At 38.1% G+C, this 15,494-nt stretch overlaps 1 protein-coding gene across 5 annotated transcripts in view; it reads left to right on the top strand.

The window, feature by feature from the left end:
• Positions 1-15,494, top strand: part of JMJD1C (jumonji domain containing 1C) — a 333,992-nt gene that overhangs the window by 229,443 nt on the left and 89,055 nt on the right. For all 5 annotated transcript variants that reach the window (XM_039477778.2, XM_074382291.1, XM_074382295.1 and 2 more), the window contains one exon: positions 821-934. In XM_039477778.2, coding sequence (XP_039333712.2) covers positions 821-934 — 114 coding nt within the window. The remainder of the gene's footprint in view (positions 1-820; positions 935-15,494) is intronic.

Here is a 15,494-nt window from a genome sequence, read left to right as displayed (position 1 = left end):
AATATTGATCTACTTTGAAACTGAGTGTGATAGTCATAAAGAAACGTATACAAGACATCCCTATTTCCTTCCTCTCTCTTTTCTTCCCTGGCTCCGTCCCTGTCACCCCTACCCAAGATACGAGTAAAATCCCAATATGTGAAAGGTGTCTTCTTAAAGGAATCAAATGACCTTGGATTGACTTTTTTAAAAGAAGTAGTGGAGATTTGTACCTGACTGCAAATAGGGTTTTGTGTAGTACTTCCTACTGACCTCTTTCTCTTCTCCCTTCCTCCATGCTGCTCTCACCAAAGCTGCAGGATTTTTATTTGTGCTTGGTGCAGGGGTGGGGGTGGGAGTAAAAGGGGTGGAGTTAAAAGACCAGATGCTTCCTGATCCTTTAAAATCTGCTTAATGTGAATGAGCTAGACAAAAATTGTACATTGAAATAACTACTCTGTAATAAGAAATAATACAGTTTAAAAAAAAGGCAGGGGTAAATATGCTATCAACCTAGTTTACTGTTTCAAAAGCAATTTCTCTTATTAAGCAGACGTTTTTACACACGTGCATATTTTATTGCATCCCTTTTAAAAAGTAAACAGTTGGGACTTCGTATACTCAAATATATTCATATCACATGTAGATCTAGTTTGTTCCTTTAAAATAAACACAAATATCCTATGGTGTAGATAAAAGCTTTAGTTTGTGATATGATAATTAATATTAACTGGCATCCTAAGTCTGTAGTGATAATGACATTGATACTTGATATGTATTCCTTAATATTTTCAGGATACCACCCAGAAAATCATCATTAGAAATTTTTTTTTCTTGGCAGACTTTCAAACCTCTGGTTGAAAGAAGTATACCCAGTTCAGTCACTGCAGTAGAATTCCTTGTAGATAAGCAACTGGATTTTTTAACTGAAGATAGTGCCTTTCAGCCCTACCAGGTAAGAAATTTTAGATTACTTTTAAAATTTTAACTTAATTAAACTTTGTTGATATTCAAACATGCTTTAAACAGTATTCTTTAAGTATCATTTCATATGACTTCTAGTGGAAAAAACCCAATGAATGCAATTGATTTTGCTTATAGGATAAATGATTTATTTATTCAACTAACAATATATACTGAGAACCTACTATGAGCCAGGCAGTTGCTAGGAATACAGAAGTAAGCAAAATAAAGTATAACATTCTAAATAATAGTCATTAGAAAATAATTGGTTAAATATTAGTATAAATTGTCTTCACCTCTAAAGGTTAAGAATTGGGTAATTAATATAATTAAATGAGATGAGTGCTTATGTGTACTTACCAGTTTAGCATAATAGCAGTTCATTTTTTTAAAGGGGAATTTTTTTTAGGTTGTCATTAATTGAAATATTTTACTTACAAATTTTAGTTCTCCATTATTATAATTTAACTACAAATACATTTATTTATCTTTTTAAAGACCCCCCCCACCCCCAACAAATACATTTAATTAAGAAAACATTTTCCAGTTGACTACTAGACTTTAATTGTGTGAAGAAACTCGTCAAAAGTATTAAGCTAAATATTTTTTAGGATTTTCTATTGAAAGTATCAGTTAATTTTTTCAGGTATAAGTAAAACTCACAGAAGTGTGAGTGAGTGTGTGTGTGTGTGTGTGTGTGTGTGTGTGTGTTTTCTTTTTTTCTCCCCGAGATGGAGTCTCACTTTTTCACCCAGGCTGGAGTACAGTGTCACAATGTTGGCTCGCTGCAACCTCCACTCCTGGGTTGAAGCGATTCTCATGCCTCAGCCTCTTGAGCAGCTGGTACGTCAGGTGCGCACCACTGCTCCCAGCTAATTTTTGTATTTTTAGTAGAGACGGGGTTTCACCACGTTGGCCAGATTGATCCCCAACTCTTGACCTCAAGTGATTTGCCCACCTTGGCCTCCCAAAGTGTTGGGATTACAGGAATGAGCCACCGTGCCCAGATCTATGTTTAGATCTTAGGTTGAATTAAATATATGTATTATAAGTTTCTTTTTATTCAGATATTTTAAAATAATACAGTAATTGCATTGAAAGAAAGGATACATGAACTAGTTTAAATGTTTCCTAATGGAGTAAAAACTTAATACTATTTCAGACTTGCTACTGTTTTTCAAAAATTAAATGTAGAGCTATTATTTCCATGGAGAGAAGAAGAGCTTGTGTTAATGAGCAGTGATTTGTTGTACATGGAATTCTAATACTTAGGGAATTAGAATAGTTCTATTAGGTCCACAAAAATGAGATGATAGTTCATTTAGTGTAAACATTATTTCCTGTTTTGAAGTCTATATAGAAGTGCTTTTGTCTTTCCATTTGATTTTTCTTATTTCTTTAAAGGGCCTAGTTTTTTTGTATTGTAAGCTTTTGTACTTTGTTTATACTTATTTCATAGCAAATCTCAGTTTAATAGTGAAGGTGTTAAAGCTTTCCCCTGGGGTTTTATTTTGTTTTTAATTGTGAATACCATTTAGTTTACTGTAGACCTTTTCATTTCTCCCAGTCAGAGTAGGTGAATCTAGGTGAAATCAAAGGAACCTCCCAAGTCTTAATGTTTTAATTCTGTGATTGTATTATTAGCACATTTGGAAGTTTCAGCTTGGATTTGGTTTAGAAAAGTAAAAATCGTCATGTAGAAATTACTTTTGTAAATAAACTTGCCAGGTGGCATAAAACTCGACATGTTTTTGAAAATTACAATGATTGAAAGAATGTGCTGGGGGAACATGGGGGAGGTACTCTAACTTTGCAAAACAGTTTCAGAGGCATAAGAGCTAAAGTCTTACAGATGTTTGGTGAATTGTATGATTGTCTCTGTTAGTAAACTATTTAATCTGCTCTGCTAGTATATATACTAAGTCATCCTTCTTGCCTGAAAGGATACCATATCTTCCAGCAGTAAGGTGATTGACTTGACATTTTAACCGTTGTATTTCTAAAAATGTGAATTCTGAGTTCAAAGAAATCAGAAGGAATTAACATGATAGCATTTGATTTAGGATCTAGCAAACCTTAGTTTTAGAATTTCTTGCAAATTTTAGACTTAACTGGTTTATAGTAGTTTTCTGTGTGTTTTTTTTTTCTTTTTACTCTTTTTTTTTTTTTCCTTTTTTTTTTAAAAAAAAATAGAGACTGGGTTTCACCATGTTGGCCAGGTTAATCTTGAACTCCCAACCTCAAGTGATCCACCTGCCTTGGCCTCCCAAAGTGCTGGGATTACAGGTGTGAGCCACCACACCTGGCTGTGCATTTTTTATAGTTACGGTTTTTTAATAAGATCAGGTTATAAATATATTTTCTCCCGTGTGTACATGATAGACATTTATTTATTTATTTTATTTTATTTTATTTTATTTTATCTTCTTTTATTTTGAGATGGAGTCTTGCTCTGTCATCCAGGCTGGACTGGAGTGCAGTGGTGCAATCTCTGCTCACTACAACCTCTACCTCCCAGGTTCACGTGATTCTCCTACCTCAGCCTTCTGAGTAGCTAGGACTATGGGCGCTTGCCACTACACTCACCTAATTTTTTGTATTTTTAGTAGAGACAAGGTTTCACCATGTTAGCTAGGATGGTCTGCGTCTCTTGACCTCATGATCTGCCTGCCTAGGCCTCCCAAAGTGCTGGGATTACAGGCGTGAGGCACCACGCCCAACTGATAAATATTTATTTTATCATTTTGAATGAAAATTTACTACAGATACCTAAGATGGTTAAATTTATTTATTTAAATAAATTTGTGAACTACAGAAATGTTTTAGAAAGAAGAAAAACAATTAGAGTTCATATAATTAGAGTGGCTTTATAACAGATTGATTATTTTTAACCAGTTGTCCAAGCAGTACATTAAATTCCTTGGCTTCTTAAAATGGCAGCTGTTACTGGCATAGATTTTGTAAATAGTGCCTTGACCTATGTCAGCCTTAGATAACCCTCTGTAAGTCAAAGGGAGTTTGGATACACTTGAATAAGCTTTTTAATTGAGCTCGTTTCTTTTTCATTTTTAAAAATTTCATGAGGCAGTTTCTTTTGAATATGGATGCTAATTATCCTTTATAAACTTTTTGAGTAGGAAGGGGGAAATTCTCTTCTTTGGAAATGGCCTTTTTGTATATTGTTTTTAAGTCTAGAGTGGTAGGTATGCGCAGTTTTTAAAAATTTCCACAAATGATGATTTGTGTGAATCTAATGATTTGCTGTGAATCTAATTAAATGTTTTCTCTGGGAATTCTCAATCTACCACCTTTCTCCTTGATTTCTCAGCATTTTATTCAGTAGCAGTATGTTTTTCTTTAGTTTCCTTTGCAGTTGCACAGCCTTAGTTTTCATTAAATTACAAAGATAAAGTAATGTAATGGTTAGGAAACAGATGAGTCTGGATTATAACAGGCCCTTTCACTTCTAAGTCATTGGTTTGAATCCTACTCTTTTCTCTGAATGCTTTCAGTGTATTGAATATGAGATAGCAAGTATTAAGTTAGTTAGCCTGGTCAGCTTTCTTTTTTTTAATTTGAGGCAGGGTCTTGCTCTGTCGCCCAGGCTGGAGTGCTGTGGCAAGATCTCAGCTCACTGCAACCTCCCCTTCCCAGGTTCAAGTGATTCTCCCTACCTTAGCCCCCCAAGTAGCTGGGATTACAGGTGTGCGCCACCACGCCTGGCCTATTTTTGTATTTTCAGAAGAGACAGTGTTTCACCATATTGACCAGACTGGTCTAGAACTCCTGACCTCAGATGATCCACCTGCCTTGGCCTCCCAAAGTGCTGGGATTACAGGTGTGAGCCACTGCACCTGGCCCAGGGCAACTTTGTAGGTGACATTTAGTTGAGTATTCCAGGGTGCAATCATTATGTATTATAGTTTGTAGTATTTTGGAAAGAAACATGACTAAAAAGAGAAATTGAACCAACATTTTCAGACAGTAAAATGGATATATATTAATTAGGTTACTGAAGCAGCGTGCTATGGTATTGTTACGTGTCTTTTTCCTTCCCTGTGCACACAAACAAGTTTCTGCTTCCTCCTTTTAAGTTTCCTGATCATGCCTGGCTACAGTTAACTTTATTTGAAGTAGAGGGGGAAGGAAAAAGGGAGAGGAAGTAGTGGGGAAATCTGTAGATCGTACTATGTCTTTTAGCTGGCTGAGAAGAAGGAGGAGAAAATAAATTATTGCTTTTTATTTTTATTTTACTTTTTTTTTTTCTTTGAGACAGAGTTTCTCTCTTGTTACCCAGGCTGGAGTGCAATGGCACGATCTTGGCTCACCACAACCTCCGCCTCCTGGGTTCAGGCAATTCTCTTGCCTCAGCCTCCTGAGTAGCTGGGATTACAGGCACACACCACCATGCCCAGCTAATTTTTTGTATTTTTAGTAGAGACGGGGTTTCACCATGTTGACCAGGATGGTCTTGATCTCTTGACCTCATGATCCACCAGCCTCGGCCTCCCAAAGTGCTGGGATTACAGGCTTGAGCCACTGCGCCCGGCCAAATTATTGCTTTTTAAAGATACTTTTAATAGTTTTCTTGTTGTTGTTACTGTAATTCCGTGGTATTGTTGCTTTACTTTGGAGTATGATTATAGATGTTCAAAAAAACTGCCCATAAAATTTTGATTACAGTTTTGATCACATTCACATACAAATTTTGATAATGAAATGGAATATTTAACTTTTAGCATGATTTTGAAATCATTTTATCTTGAACCTGAAGTTTTCAGGTTTCGGTTGCTTCATAGAGGATGTGGAAGAGATTATTTCTTACCTGAAAGTTGTACATGATTCATATCAATTAATCTGGTTTGGTATGGCTTGTTAGTCCAGTATTTTTTTTTTTTTTTTTGAGACGGAGTTTCGCTCTTGTTACCCAGGCTGGAGTGCAATGGCGCGATCTCGGCTCACCGCAACCTCCGCCTCCTGGGCTCAGGCAATTCTCCTGCCTCAGCCTCCTGAGTAGCTGGGATTACAGGCTCGTGCCACCATGCCCAGCTAATTTTTTGTATCTTTAGTAGAGACGGGGTTTCACCATGTTGACCAAGATGGTCTCGATCTCTCGACCTCGTGATCCACCCGCCTCAGCCTCCCAAAGTGCTGGGATTACAGGCTTGAGCCACCGCGCCCGGCTAGTCCAGTATTTTTTAGGCATCACAATCCTCTTTGCTTTTAAATGTAATAAATAAAACAAAGGTCACTACTTAAAACCATTAAAGATTTGATGCTGAACGTGCTTGTCCAAAATTATACCCCGTATTTCTCTTATAGTATGTTAAAATTTATTGTAGTAATGAGATGTTCTCCCTAAAATAAGGTAGAATCATAAATCCTAGACCTAAAGGAATGATTCCATTAGAAATTCTGTATCCCAGCTACTCGGGAGATTGAGGCAGAAGAATCACTTGAACTCAAGAGGGTAGGTTGTAGAGCCAAGATTGCGCCATTGCACTCCAGACTGGACAACAAGAGCGAAACTCCGTCTCAAAAAAATAAAAGTTCTATATCATAATGAGCTGATAAAACTTTAGAGATAAAACTATTAATACTACAGTTCTATCATTAATACTACATTAATACTACAGTGTCTATATTCTATACAGTAGAATATAGACATTGAACTACAGTACTTTACTAACTACTAGATACAATACTATTGTGCTGCGAATTGCCAGTTGAAGGGAATTGGTTAGAACAAAACTGAGTGTTTTCTGAGTACTTGGACTAAAGATTGCTTAAAGACTTAACCAGAGAAGAGTCATATATCATCTAGTAAGCGAATGTGTTTGGACTGTGCCAGATTGTTTATCTATTTCTGTAGTGTTTCAATGATAAAGTTTTTTTTCCAGTTTGAGTTCACTGGAACTCATAATTCTTTCACAATTGATCATATAAATGTATTGGCTGTGGTTTCTGAATATTCCTATGGCAATTGTTTGCTCAACATACGTGGTTTACTAAAAATAGTTCAAACAGTTGCCTAGGATAAGTTAATAGTTAAGGTAGTGGAGTGTACCAGAGGCAAGTATTTTTTTTCCTCCTAAATTTGTGTTATTGTCCTGTGGCATTTGGAATTGTTTCACAACCAGGATGGGAATAATGGTAGTAAGGTGAACTTCTAGCCCAGAGTCAGCCAAGGTGTACAATTTAACTAGTTGTTTGGTTGTTACTAGAGAAATGTTATACTCTGTTGAAATAAATATTTGACATAAGTGGTTCATTCTCAAAGTTTGAAATCTTGTTGATAGAAGTTTGTTTATAAGCAGATTTATTTCTCAGGGTAATATGATATCACCAGTGGTTTGCAGAAATAAGTAAACAGAACGTCCTGTTATAGTTACTTTGTATGGTTGGGAAGGGACTTGACTTTTTCAAACTTTTCTTTACCTTCACTTCAGCTTATAGTACAGACATATCACTTTAGATTATTTTAAAACTGTAACATTTCTATAATATGAATGGGAATTTAACCTGATACGGTACTTATTAGTATACTTACGTAATTATTTTTGTCCTACAATTCCTTTCAGATTTGTTCTTTTTCTGGTATCATGTCACTGCTCTAGCATTACTTCTTACCAATTTTACAGCTCGCTGCTGGTTGTTTAATGATTTTTAAAAGTTGATAAAAGTCTCTGGGCATGGTGCCTCACACCTATAATCCCAGCCCTTTGGGAGGCTGAGGTGGGCAGATCATTTGAGGTCAGGAGTTCAAGACCAGCCTGACCAACCTGGAGAAACCCCATCTCTACTAAAAAAAGTTTTTTAAAAAATTAGCTGGGTGTGGTGGAATTGCCTATAATCCCAGCTTCTCAGGAGGCTGAGGCAGGAGAATTGCTTGAACCCGGGAGGCGGAGGTTGCAGTAAGCAAAGGTTGCACCATTGCATTCCAGCCTGGGCCACAAGAGCGAAACTCCGTCTTAAAAAAAAAAAAAAGTTAATAAAAGTCGTGTAAGTAATGATCTTTATTTTATTTTCAAGGAATTTATAATCTATGATAAGACCTAACATAAAAAACGATTTCCTGGCCTTCAGCCTGGAAAGCTATCAGCCCCTGAGGCTCTCAGCTTGATAGGCTGCTGGCCCTTTAAAAAAAAAAAAAAAAAAGCCAGGCGCGGTGGCTCAAGCCTGTAATCCCAGCACTTTGGGAGGCGGAGGCGGGTGGATCACGAGGTCAAGAGATCGAGACCATCCTGGTCAACATGGTGAAACCCCGTCTCTACTAAAAATACAAAACATTAGCTGGACATGGTGGCGCATGCCTGTCCCACCACTCAGGAGGCTGAGGCAGGAGAATTGCCTGAACCCAGGAGGCGGAGGTTGCGGTGAGCCGAGATTGCGCCATTGCACTCCAACCTGGGTAACAAGAGTGAAACTCCGGCTCAATCAATCAATCAATCAATCAGTATCAGAAGCAGCTAATTGATTGTGTCTTCACTAGAGCCTTTTGTCGTACAGATTCATTGTAGCATAATGGTTGAGAGCATGAATTTTGACATCAGTTGAAGCAAACTTAGTTTCAAACCTTAGCTTTACTATTTGCTGGCTATTTGACATTGGGAAAGTCTCAACTGCTCTTGAATAAGTGGTTTCCTCATTTATAAATATAAACTATCTACCTCAGGGTTGTTAGGAAGATTAAATGAAATGATACATTTAAAGAGTTTATAATACAGAAACTCCTCAATAAAAGACATTTTGTAAGTCTGTCTCCCCACTCTCCCCTTTTTTTTTTAGACAGAGTTTTGCTCTTGTTGCCCAGGCTAGAGTGCAATGGCGTCCGGCCAAATTTCCCTTTTCATAGACGGTATCTTAAACCTTTTTGGTAGATATTTGAAACTTCTTTCTCTTTCTACCATTCACATACTCATTGGCTATTTCTCTGCCACCATCTGCTGCTTACTTTTAACAGTCTTTTTTACTAGTCTTCCCTAGAACTCTTAGCATTTTTTCTCCAGCTGGTGCTAAACACACTTTTTCAGCTCTCACTATAACCCATTGTCAGTGTATAATAGGACATGTTTTTGTAGTAGTGTGTTTTTCTTCTCCTTTTATGAAGGATAAGTAGGTAAGATTTCATTATGACTTCTTAAAACTATTATTTTAAGAAAATGATATTAGAAAATATGACTATAAAACTGTATTATGGTGTTATCCTTTAGAGTACACCCTTACCTTTTTTCCACAGGGAAAGTCGTGTATTCTGCTTGTTGCTGATAGTTATTTTTCTCTCAGAAAGTAGAAGTGATATTGAGTAAGGTACAAAATTTTTCTTTGTCTCTGGGAAGACGCTTTGTAGCTGTAATACTAAGGTCTGGAAGTCCTCTAAGCATTAAGTAAAAGAGTTGGACTAAATGACCTTTGTAGCAGTGAGTACACTAGCTCTGTGAACTTATTAAAGGTGGAAAAAAACAACCTTTTCTTGTCAACATTAAACTAATCAAGCCCTAAATTATTTTAGTCTTTCAGATAAGAGGCATTCAACGTAACGCTAGGTTTGTCTTAGAAGAACTTTTCATTTAGAGTGCCAGATGCAAATTAGATGTTCTGCAGATTTGGAAAACCAGGATCATTTGGATTAATAGTACTTACTCAGCACTTTCCAATTTTTTTTTTTTTTTTTTTTTTTTTTGAAGTGAAGTTTCGGTCTGTCACCCAGGCCGCAGTACAGTGGCAATCTTGGCTCACTGCAAACCTCTGCCTCCCTCATTCAAGTGATTCTCCCACCTCGGTCTCCTCAGTAGTTGGGAGTACAGGCTTGAGCCACCACACCCAGCTAAATTTTGTATTTTGAGTGGAGAACATGGTTTCACCGGTGTTGGCCAGGATGGTGTTGAACACCTAACCTCAAGTAATCTTCCCACCTCAGCCTCCCGAAGTGTTGGGATTACAGGTGTGAGCCACTGTGTCTGGCTATTATTCTCTTTTTCTATATCTATTTCTGGATTATGTTTTGGCTGGCTTCTAACACATTCCCAGTTACTCCCTGAGTTTTCATGTACATCTCCCCTTTCCATTTCACTTTGCCTTCATTTTAACATTTCATTGAAATTTAGAGGTGCCTTGTTGACATAAAATCAGTAAAATGAGAACAATTATAGCATATATACTGTGCCAAGAGTATTCAAAGTACATAATTATTAACTGACTACTAGGAGATTATTGGCTTGGTAGGATGAGCATCTATGGGCAGGCATAGCCTGGGGGTGGTCTAGAAGATGAGGCCAGAACAGGAAACAGCTATTTTGTAATATTTGGCCTTATTCCATTTCAAGTCAAATGTGACAGCTTGCAATAGTACAGCGAAGCTGAAGCCTCTATAGTAGGATGGACAAGAAAAGGGGAACCAGCAGCTAAAGCAGAGTCAATATACTTCCTTATTTTTTAAAAATTATTTTTAATATAAAGTTGGTATATCATGTTTTAATATTCAGTAATTTTGCTCTGTATTCTATTTAAGTATTTCATTACTTACCTCTGTGATTTTACGTAGCTATAATTTCAAAAAATAGTAATGAAACATGCTTATTAAGGTCCCATAAATTATCCCAGTGCATAACTGCTATTAAAAAAAAAGGGGGGGGATTGGGCACGATGGCTTATGCCTGTAATCCTAGTACTTTGGGAGGCTGAGGTGGGTGGATCACCTGAGACCAGGAGTTCAAGACCAGCCTGACCATCATGGTGAAACCCCATCTTTAAAAAAAAAAAAAAAAAAAAAAAAAAAAAAGGCTCTTGATTTGTAAAACTTGGTTGCAAAACTTGATGTGTTGAAAATACGTCCTTGGAATTTGGGAACATGTTATTTTGACTGAAATTTGGCCCAAGTATGAGCTATTCTGCAATATTCAGATTAAAAACATTCATAAGTCACTGCAGTAGTTCTTTCCTGGTCCCAAATCTGCTATGATCATATGCTGAAAAATCTGCCAGTCTCCTTTTAAATTTCTTGTGGCTGCTGCCATGAATTTAAAGTATATGAAATTATGCTTGTAGACTCTAAGCTATCACTAGTTACCATTGAGAAAGATTTTCTGGTTTCCTTTTTCTAATCAAAGTAAGATAATAGGATTGATTTATTCTTTTTCTTTTTTTTTTTTTTTTTTTGAGACGGAGTTTCGCTCTTGTTACCCAGGCTGGAGTGCAATGGCGCAGTCTCGGCTCACCGCAACCTCTGCCTCCTGGGTTCAGGCAATTCTCCTGCCTCAGCCTCCTGAGTAGCTGGGATTACAGGCACGTGCCACCATGCCCAGCTAATTTTTTTTTTGTATTTTTAGTAGAGACGGGGTTTCACCATGTTGACCAAGATGGTCTCGATCTCTTGACCTCGTGATCCACCCGCCTCGGCCTCCCAAAGTACTGGGATTACAGGCTTGAGCCACCACGCCCGGCCCCTGATTCATTCTTTTTCTTAATTGCATAATCTTACTAAAGCACAGTCATATTATTTAAAATCTCAGAATTATAGTTTTATTCCTCAGTATAACAGTAATATTTTATTAGAATTAGAATTTAATTTTGGGAATTTGATCATTCTTAAAATATTTTCTTGTGCATTATTTTAGTTCTTATGGTAGCTGTATGAGGAAAATGTATTGTTTTCTTAATTTGCGTTGTGCTTTCAGGATACGTATTAATTTATTAATCAACACAGCTCTTTGAGAAAGTCTAACTTAAAAATGAGAAGGAAGCAAACATAGAAACTATGTAAACTAGATTAAATTTTAAAAGGGTGTGGATATTGGATGGTACAGCAGGCAATGTTATGGTACATCCATAGCAAGAAAGTACAGCTAAACTTTACTCAGACTGGAATTGGGAACTAGAAAGTCAGATACTAAAGTCACATATTCCCTTTTCTTCCTTCCCCAGAATCTCCTTTTTTAACAGGTTTATTCTGCTAACTCATAGGTATTGCTTCTCCTAAGAAGTTTCCATTTGACATATGTGTGTCAGTATCAATTCACCTACTTGTCCCTGGTCCTTTACAAGACCTTTTAGCATTCTATAATTTTACAGATAGATGGAGTAAGGTAATGAAAAGTAGAAAGGAAAAGCAGAAAGAAATACAAGTAAGGAAGAGAATATATGGTAGTAATTTTCTATGGAAGGCAAAGAAAGTGAGGTTTAGCTCAGTTGTGACTTGGCATCTAGGTTTACACAGCTTGTGATAGTCACAAAAGAACCTGGGTTGGTTGTGGTGGCTCACACCTGTAATCCGAACACTTTGGGAGGCCAAGGAGGGAGGATTGCTTGAGCCCAGGAATTTGAGACTGTGTAACATGGGGGAACCCCTCTCTACAAAAAAATGAAATTAGCTGGGTATGGTGTTGCACATGTGTAGTCCCAGATACTCGGGAGGCTAAGGCAGGAAGATCGCTTGAGCCCAGGATGTTGAAGCTGTAGTGAGCCATGATCTCCTCTCACTGCACTTGGGCCTGGGTGACAGAGTGAGACCCTATCTTGTAAAAAAAAAAACAAAAAAACAAAAAACAGGGAGCTTGTGAGGCATAGTAACACATACTTGTAATCCCAGCACTTAGGGAGGCTCAGGTGGGCGGATCACTTGAGCTCAGGAGCTCAAGACCAGCTTGGGCAGCATGGCAAAACTGTCTCAACCAGTACCAAAAAAAAACCCAAAAACAAAACAAAAACTTTTGCTGGGTACCTGTAGTCCCAGCTTCTTGGGAGGCAGAGGATAGAAGGATTGCTTATGCCTGGAAGGTTAAGGCTGCAATGAGCTGAGATCTGTCATTGCAGTCTAGCCTGGGTGACAGAATGAGACCTTGTCTCAAAAAAACACACACACAACCTGAACCCCATATTTTAGATTCGAAGATACTACTTCTTTCATACTGCCTGCCTTTTGTTTGTTTGTTTGTTTGTTTGTTTCTTTGAGACAGAGGTTCACTGTTACTGCCCAGGCCAGAGTACAATGGTGTGATCTCAGCTTACTGCACCCTGCACCTCCCAGGTTCAAGCGATTCTCCTGCCTCAGTCTCCAAGTAGCTGGGATTACAGACATGTGCCACCACGTCCGGCTATTTTTTGTATTTGTAGTAGAGACGGGGTTTCTCCGTGTTGGTCAGGCTAGTCTCGAACTCAACCTCAGGTGATCCGCTTGCCTCAGCCTCCCAAAGTGCTGGGATTACAGGCATGAGCCACCGCGCCCGCCAGCACACTGCCTGCCTTTGTGAGCCATCCAGTGGGAAGTGTCTCCTATTTACACATCATTCTCTTTTGTGCGAGACTTTATTTTTCTTATAGTTAATACGTTTTCTAAGTAAAAGACTTAAGTTTTCCTGAATTTTCTTGCCCTAGACTTTACACACTGGTATCAAGCTACACCCCAGATCTGTGCATTTTTTTTAGATTAATTTGTTTCCTCAGCGGAGAATCCGTATTAAGATGTTTTCTAGACTGGGCGCTGTGGCTCACACCTGTAATCCCAACACTTTGGGAAGCTGAGGCGGGTGGATCACCTGAGGTTGGGAGTTCAAGACCAGCCTGACCAACATGGAGAAACCCCTCCTCTACTAAAAATACAAAATTAGCCGGGCACATGCCTGTAATCGCAGTTACATGGGAGGCTGTGGCAAGAGAATCACGTGAACCTGTAAGGCAGAGGTTGCAGTGAGCCGAGATCATGCCATTGCACACCAGCCTGGGCAACAAGAGTGAAACTCTTATCTCAAAAAAAAAAAAAAAATTTACGTAAGGCAAGGGAATAAGCAGAATGCCTGTTGAATGGGTCATTTCCATAAACTCTAACCATACCATCTTCCTGGAAAGTTGGAATGGTGACTAGATAGAGAACCTTTTTAACCATATTTAATTGGGTCAGCCATTGACTGGTCTCACCCTCATTGAGTAGAGGAATAGTAAGCATTTGTTAAAAAGAAGCCAACAGTGAAACTTAAAATTTTAACCATTTGCTGGGCATGGTGGCTCACACCTGTAATCCCAACACTTCGGGAGGCTGAGGCGGGGGGAGACCAGGAGGGAGTTCGAGAGCAGTCTGACCAACATGGAGAAACCCTGTCTCTACTAAAAATGCAGAATGAGCTGGGCATGGTTGTGCATGTCAGTAATCCCAGCCACTCGAGAGGCTGAGGCAGGAGAATAGCTTGAACCTGGGAGGTGGAGCTTGGGGTGAGCTAAGATGGTGCCATTCCTCTCCAGCCTGGGCAACAAGAGCAAAACTCCATCTCAAAAAAAAAAAAAAAGAAAATTAACCGTTTAAGTTTACAATTCAGTGGCATTATGTGCATTCACAATATTGTGCAACAATTACCACTGTCCATTTCCAGAACTTTGTCATCATCCCAAACAGAAACTCTGTATTCATCAAACAGTAACTTCTGATTTCCCAGTCCTGCCCTCCCTTAACTCCTGGTAAACCTTCTGTTTTCCTGTGCATATGAATTTACCTATTTTAGGTACCAGACATAAGTGAAATCATGTAATGTTCAGGCTTATCTTACCATAGTGTTTTCAGGTTTCATCCATGTTGTAGCATGTGTTAGAATTTATTTTTTTATGGCTGAATAATATTCCTTTGTATGTGTAAGCCACATTTTAAAATTCATTGCTCTGTTGATGTATTCCAACCTTTGACAATTGTGTGAATAATGCTGCTATAAACAGTGGTATACAAATATCTGAGTTCTTCCTATCCATTGTTTTGGTTACATACGAACGAGTAGATTGCTGGGTCATACAGTAATTCCATGTTTAGTTTTTTGAGGAATAGCCAAACTTTTCCACAATGGAAAACCATTTTTTGTTCTCACTAACAACATACGGGTTCCAGTTTCTTCCACGGCTGCGCCAGTACTTGTTGTTTTTCATTTTCTTGATAATAGCCATGCTAATGGTTGTGAGGTGGTATCTCATTGTGGTTTTGATTTGCTTTTCCCTATTGATTAGTAAAGTTGAGCATCTTTTCCTGTGCTTTTTTGGTTATAAGTATATCTTTGAAGAAATGTCCATTCAAGTCCTTTTCCCATTTTATCATTTGATTGGGTTTTCTTGTTGGTGAGTTGGAGTGCTTTATATATTCTGGATTTCAGTCTTTTATTAGGAATATGTTTTGGAAGTATATTCTCCCATTCTGTAGGTTGTCCTTGGCTCTCTTTTCATAGTGTTCTTTAACATACAATTTTTTTTTTTTTTTATGTGAAGTCTAATTTATCTACTTTGGTTGTCTGTGCTTTGGGTTATATCCAAGAAATTACTGCCAAATCCAGTGTCATGAAGATTTTCCCTTGTGTTTTTCTCAAAGAGTTTTATAGTTTTAGTTTTTTCTTTTAGGTCTTTGATCCATTTTGAGGGTTGTTTTTTTGTTTTGTTTTGTTTTTTGACAAAGTATTGCTCTGTCGCCCAGGCTGCAGTGCAGTGGCCAATCTCAGCTCACTATAGCCTGTGCCTCCTGGGTTCGAGCAATTCTGCCTCAGACTCCTGAGTAGCTGAATTACAGGTGCCTGCCACCATGCTTGGCT

Source organism: Saimiri boliviensis, chromosome 12, assembly GCF_048565385.1.
Source record: "Saimiri boliviensis isolate mSaiBol1 chromosome 12, mSaiBol1.pri, whole genome shotgun sequence".
In the NCBI taxonomy this organism is placed as follows: Eukaryota; Metazoa; Chordata; class Mammalia; order Primates; family Cebidae; genus Saimiri; species Saimiri boliviensis.
Note: the sequence above shows the minus strand (reverse complement) of the source record. Positions and strands in the feature narration are given on the sequence as shown.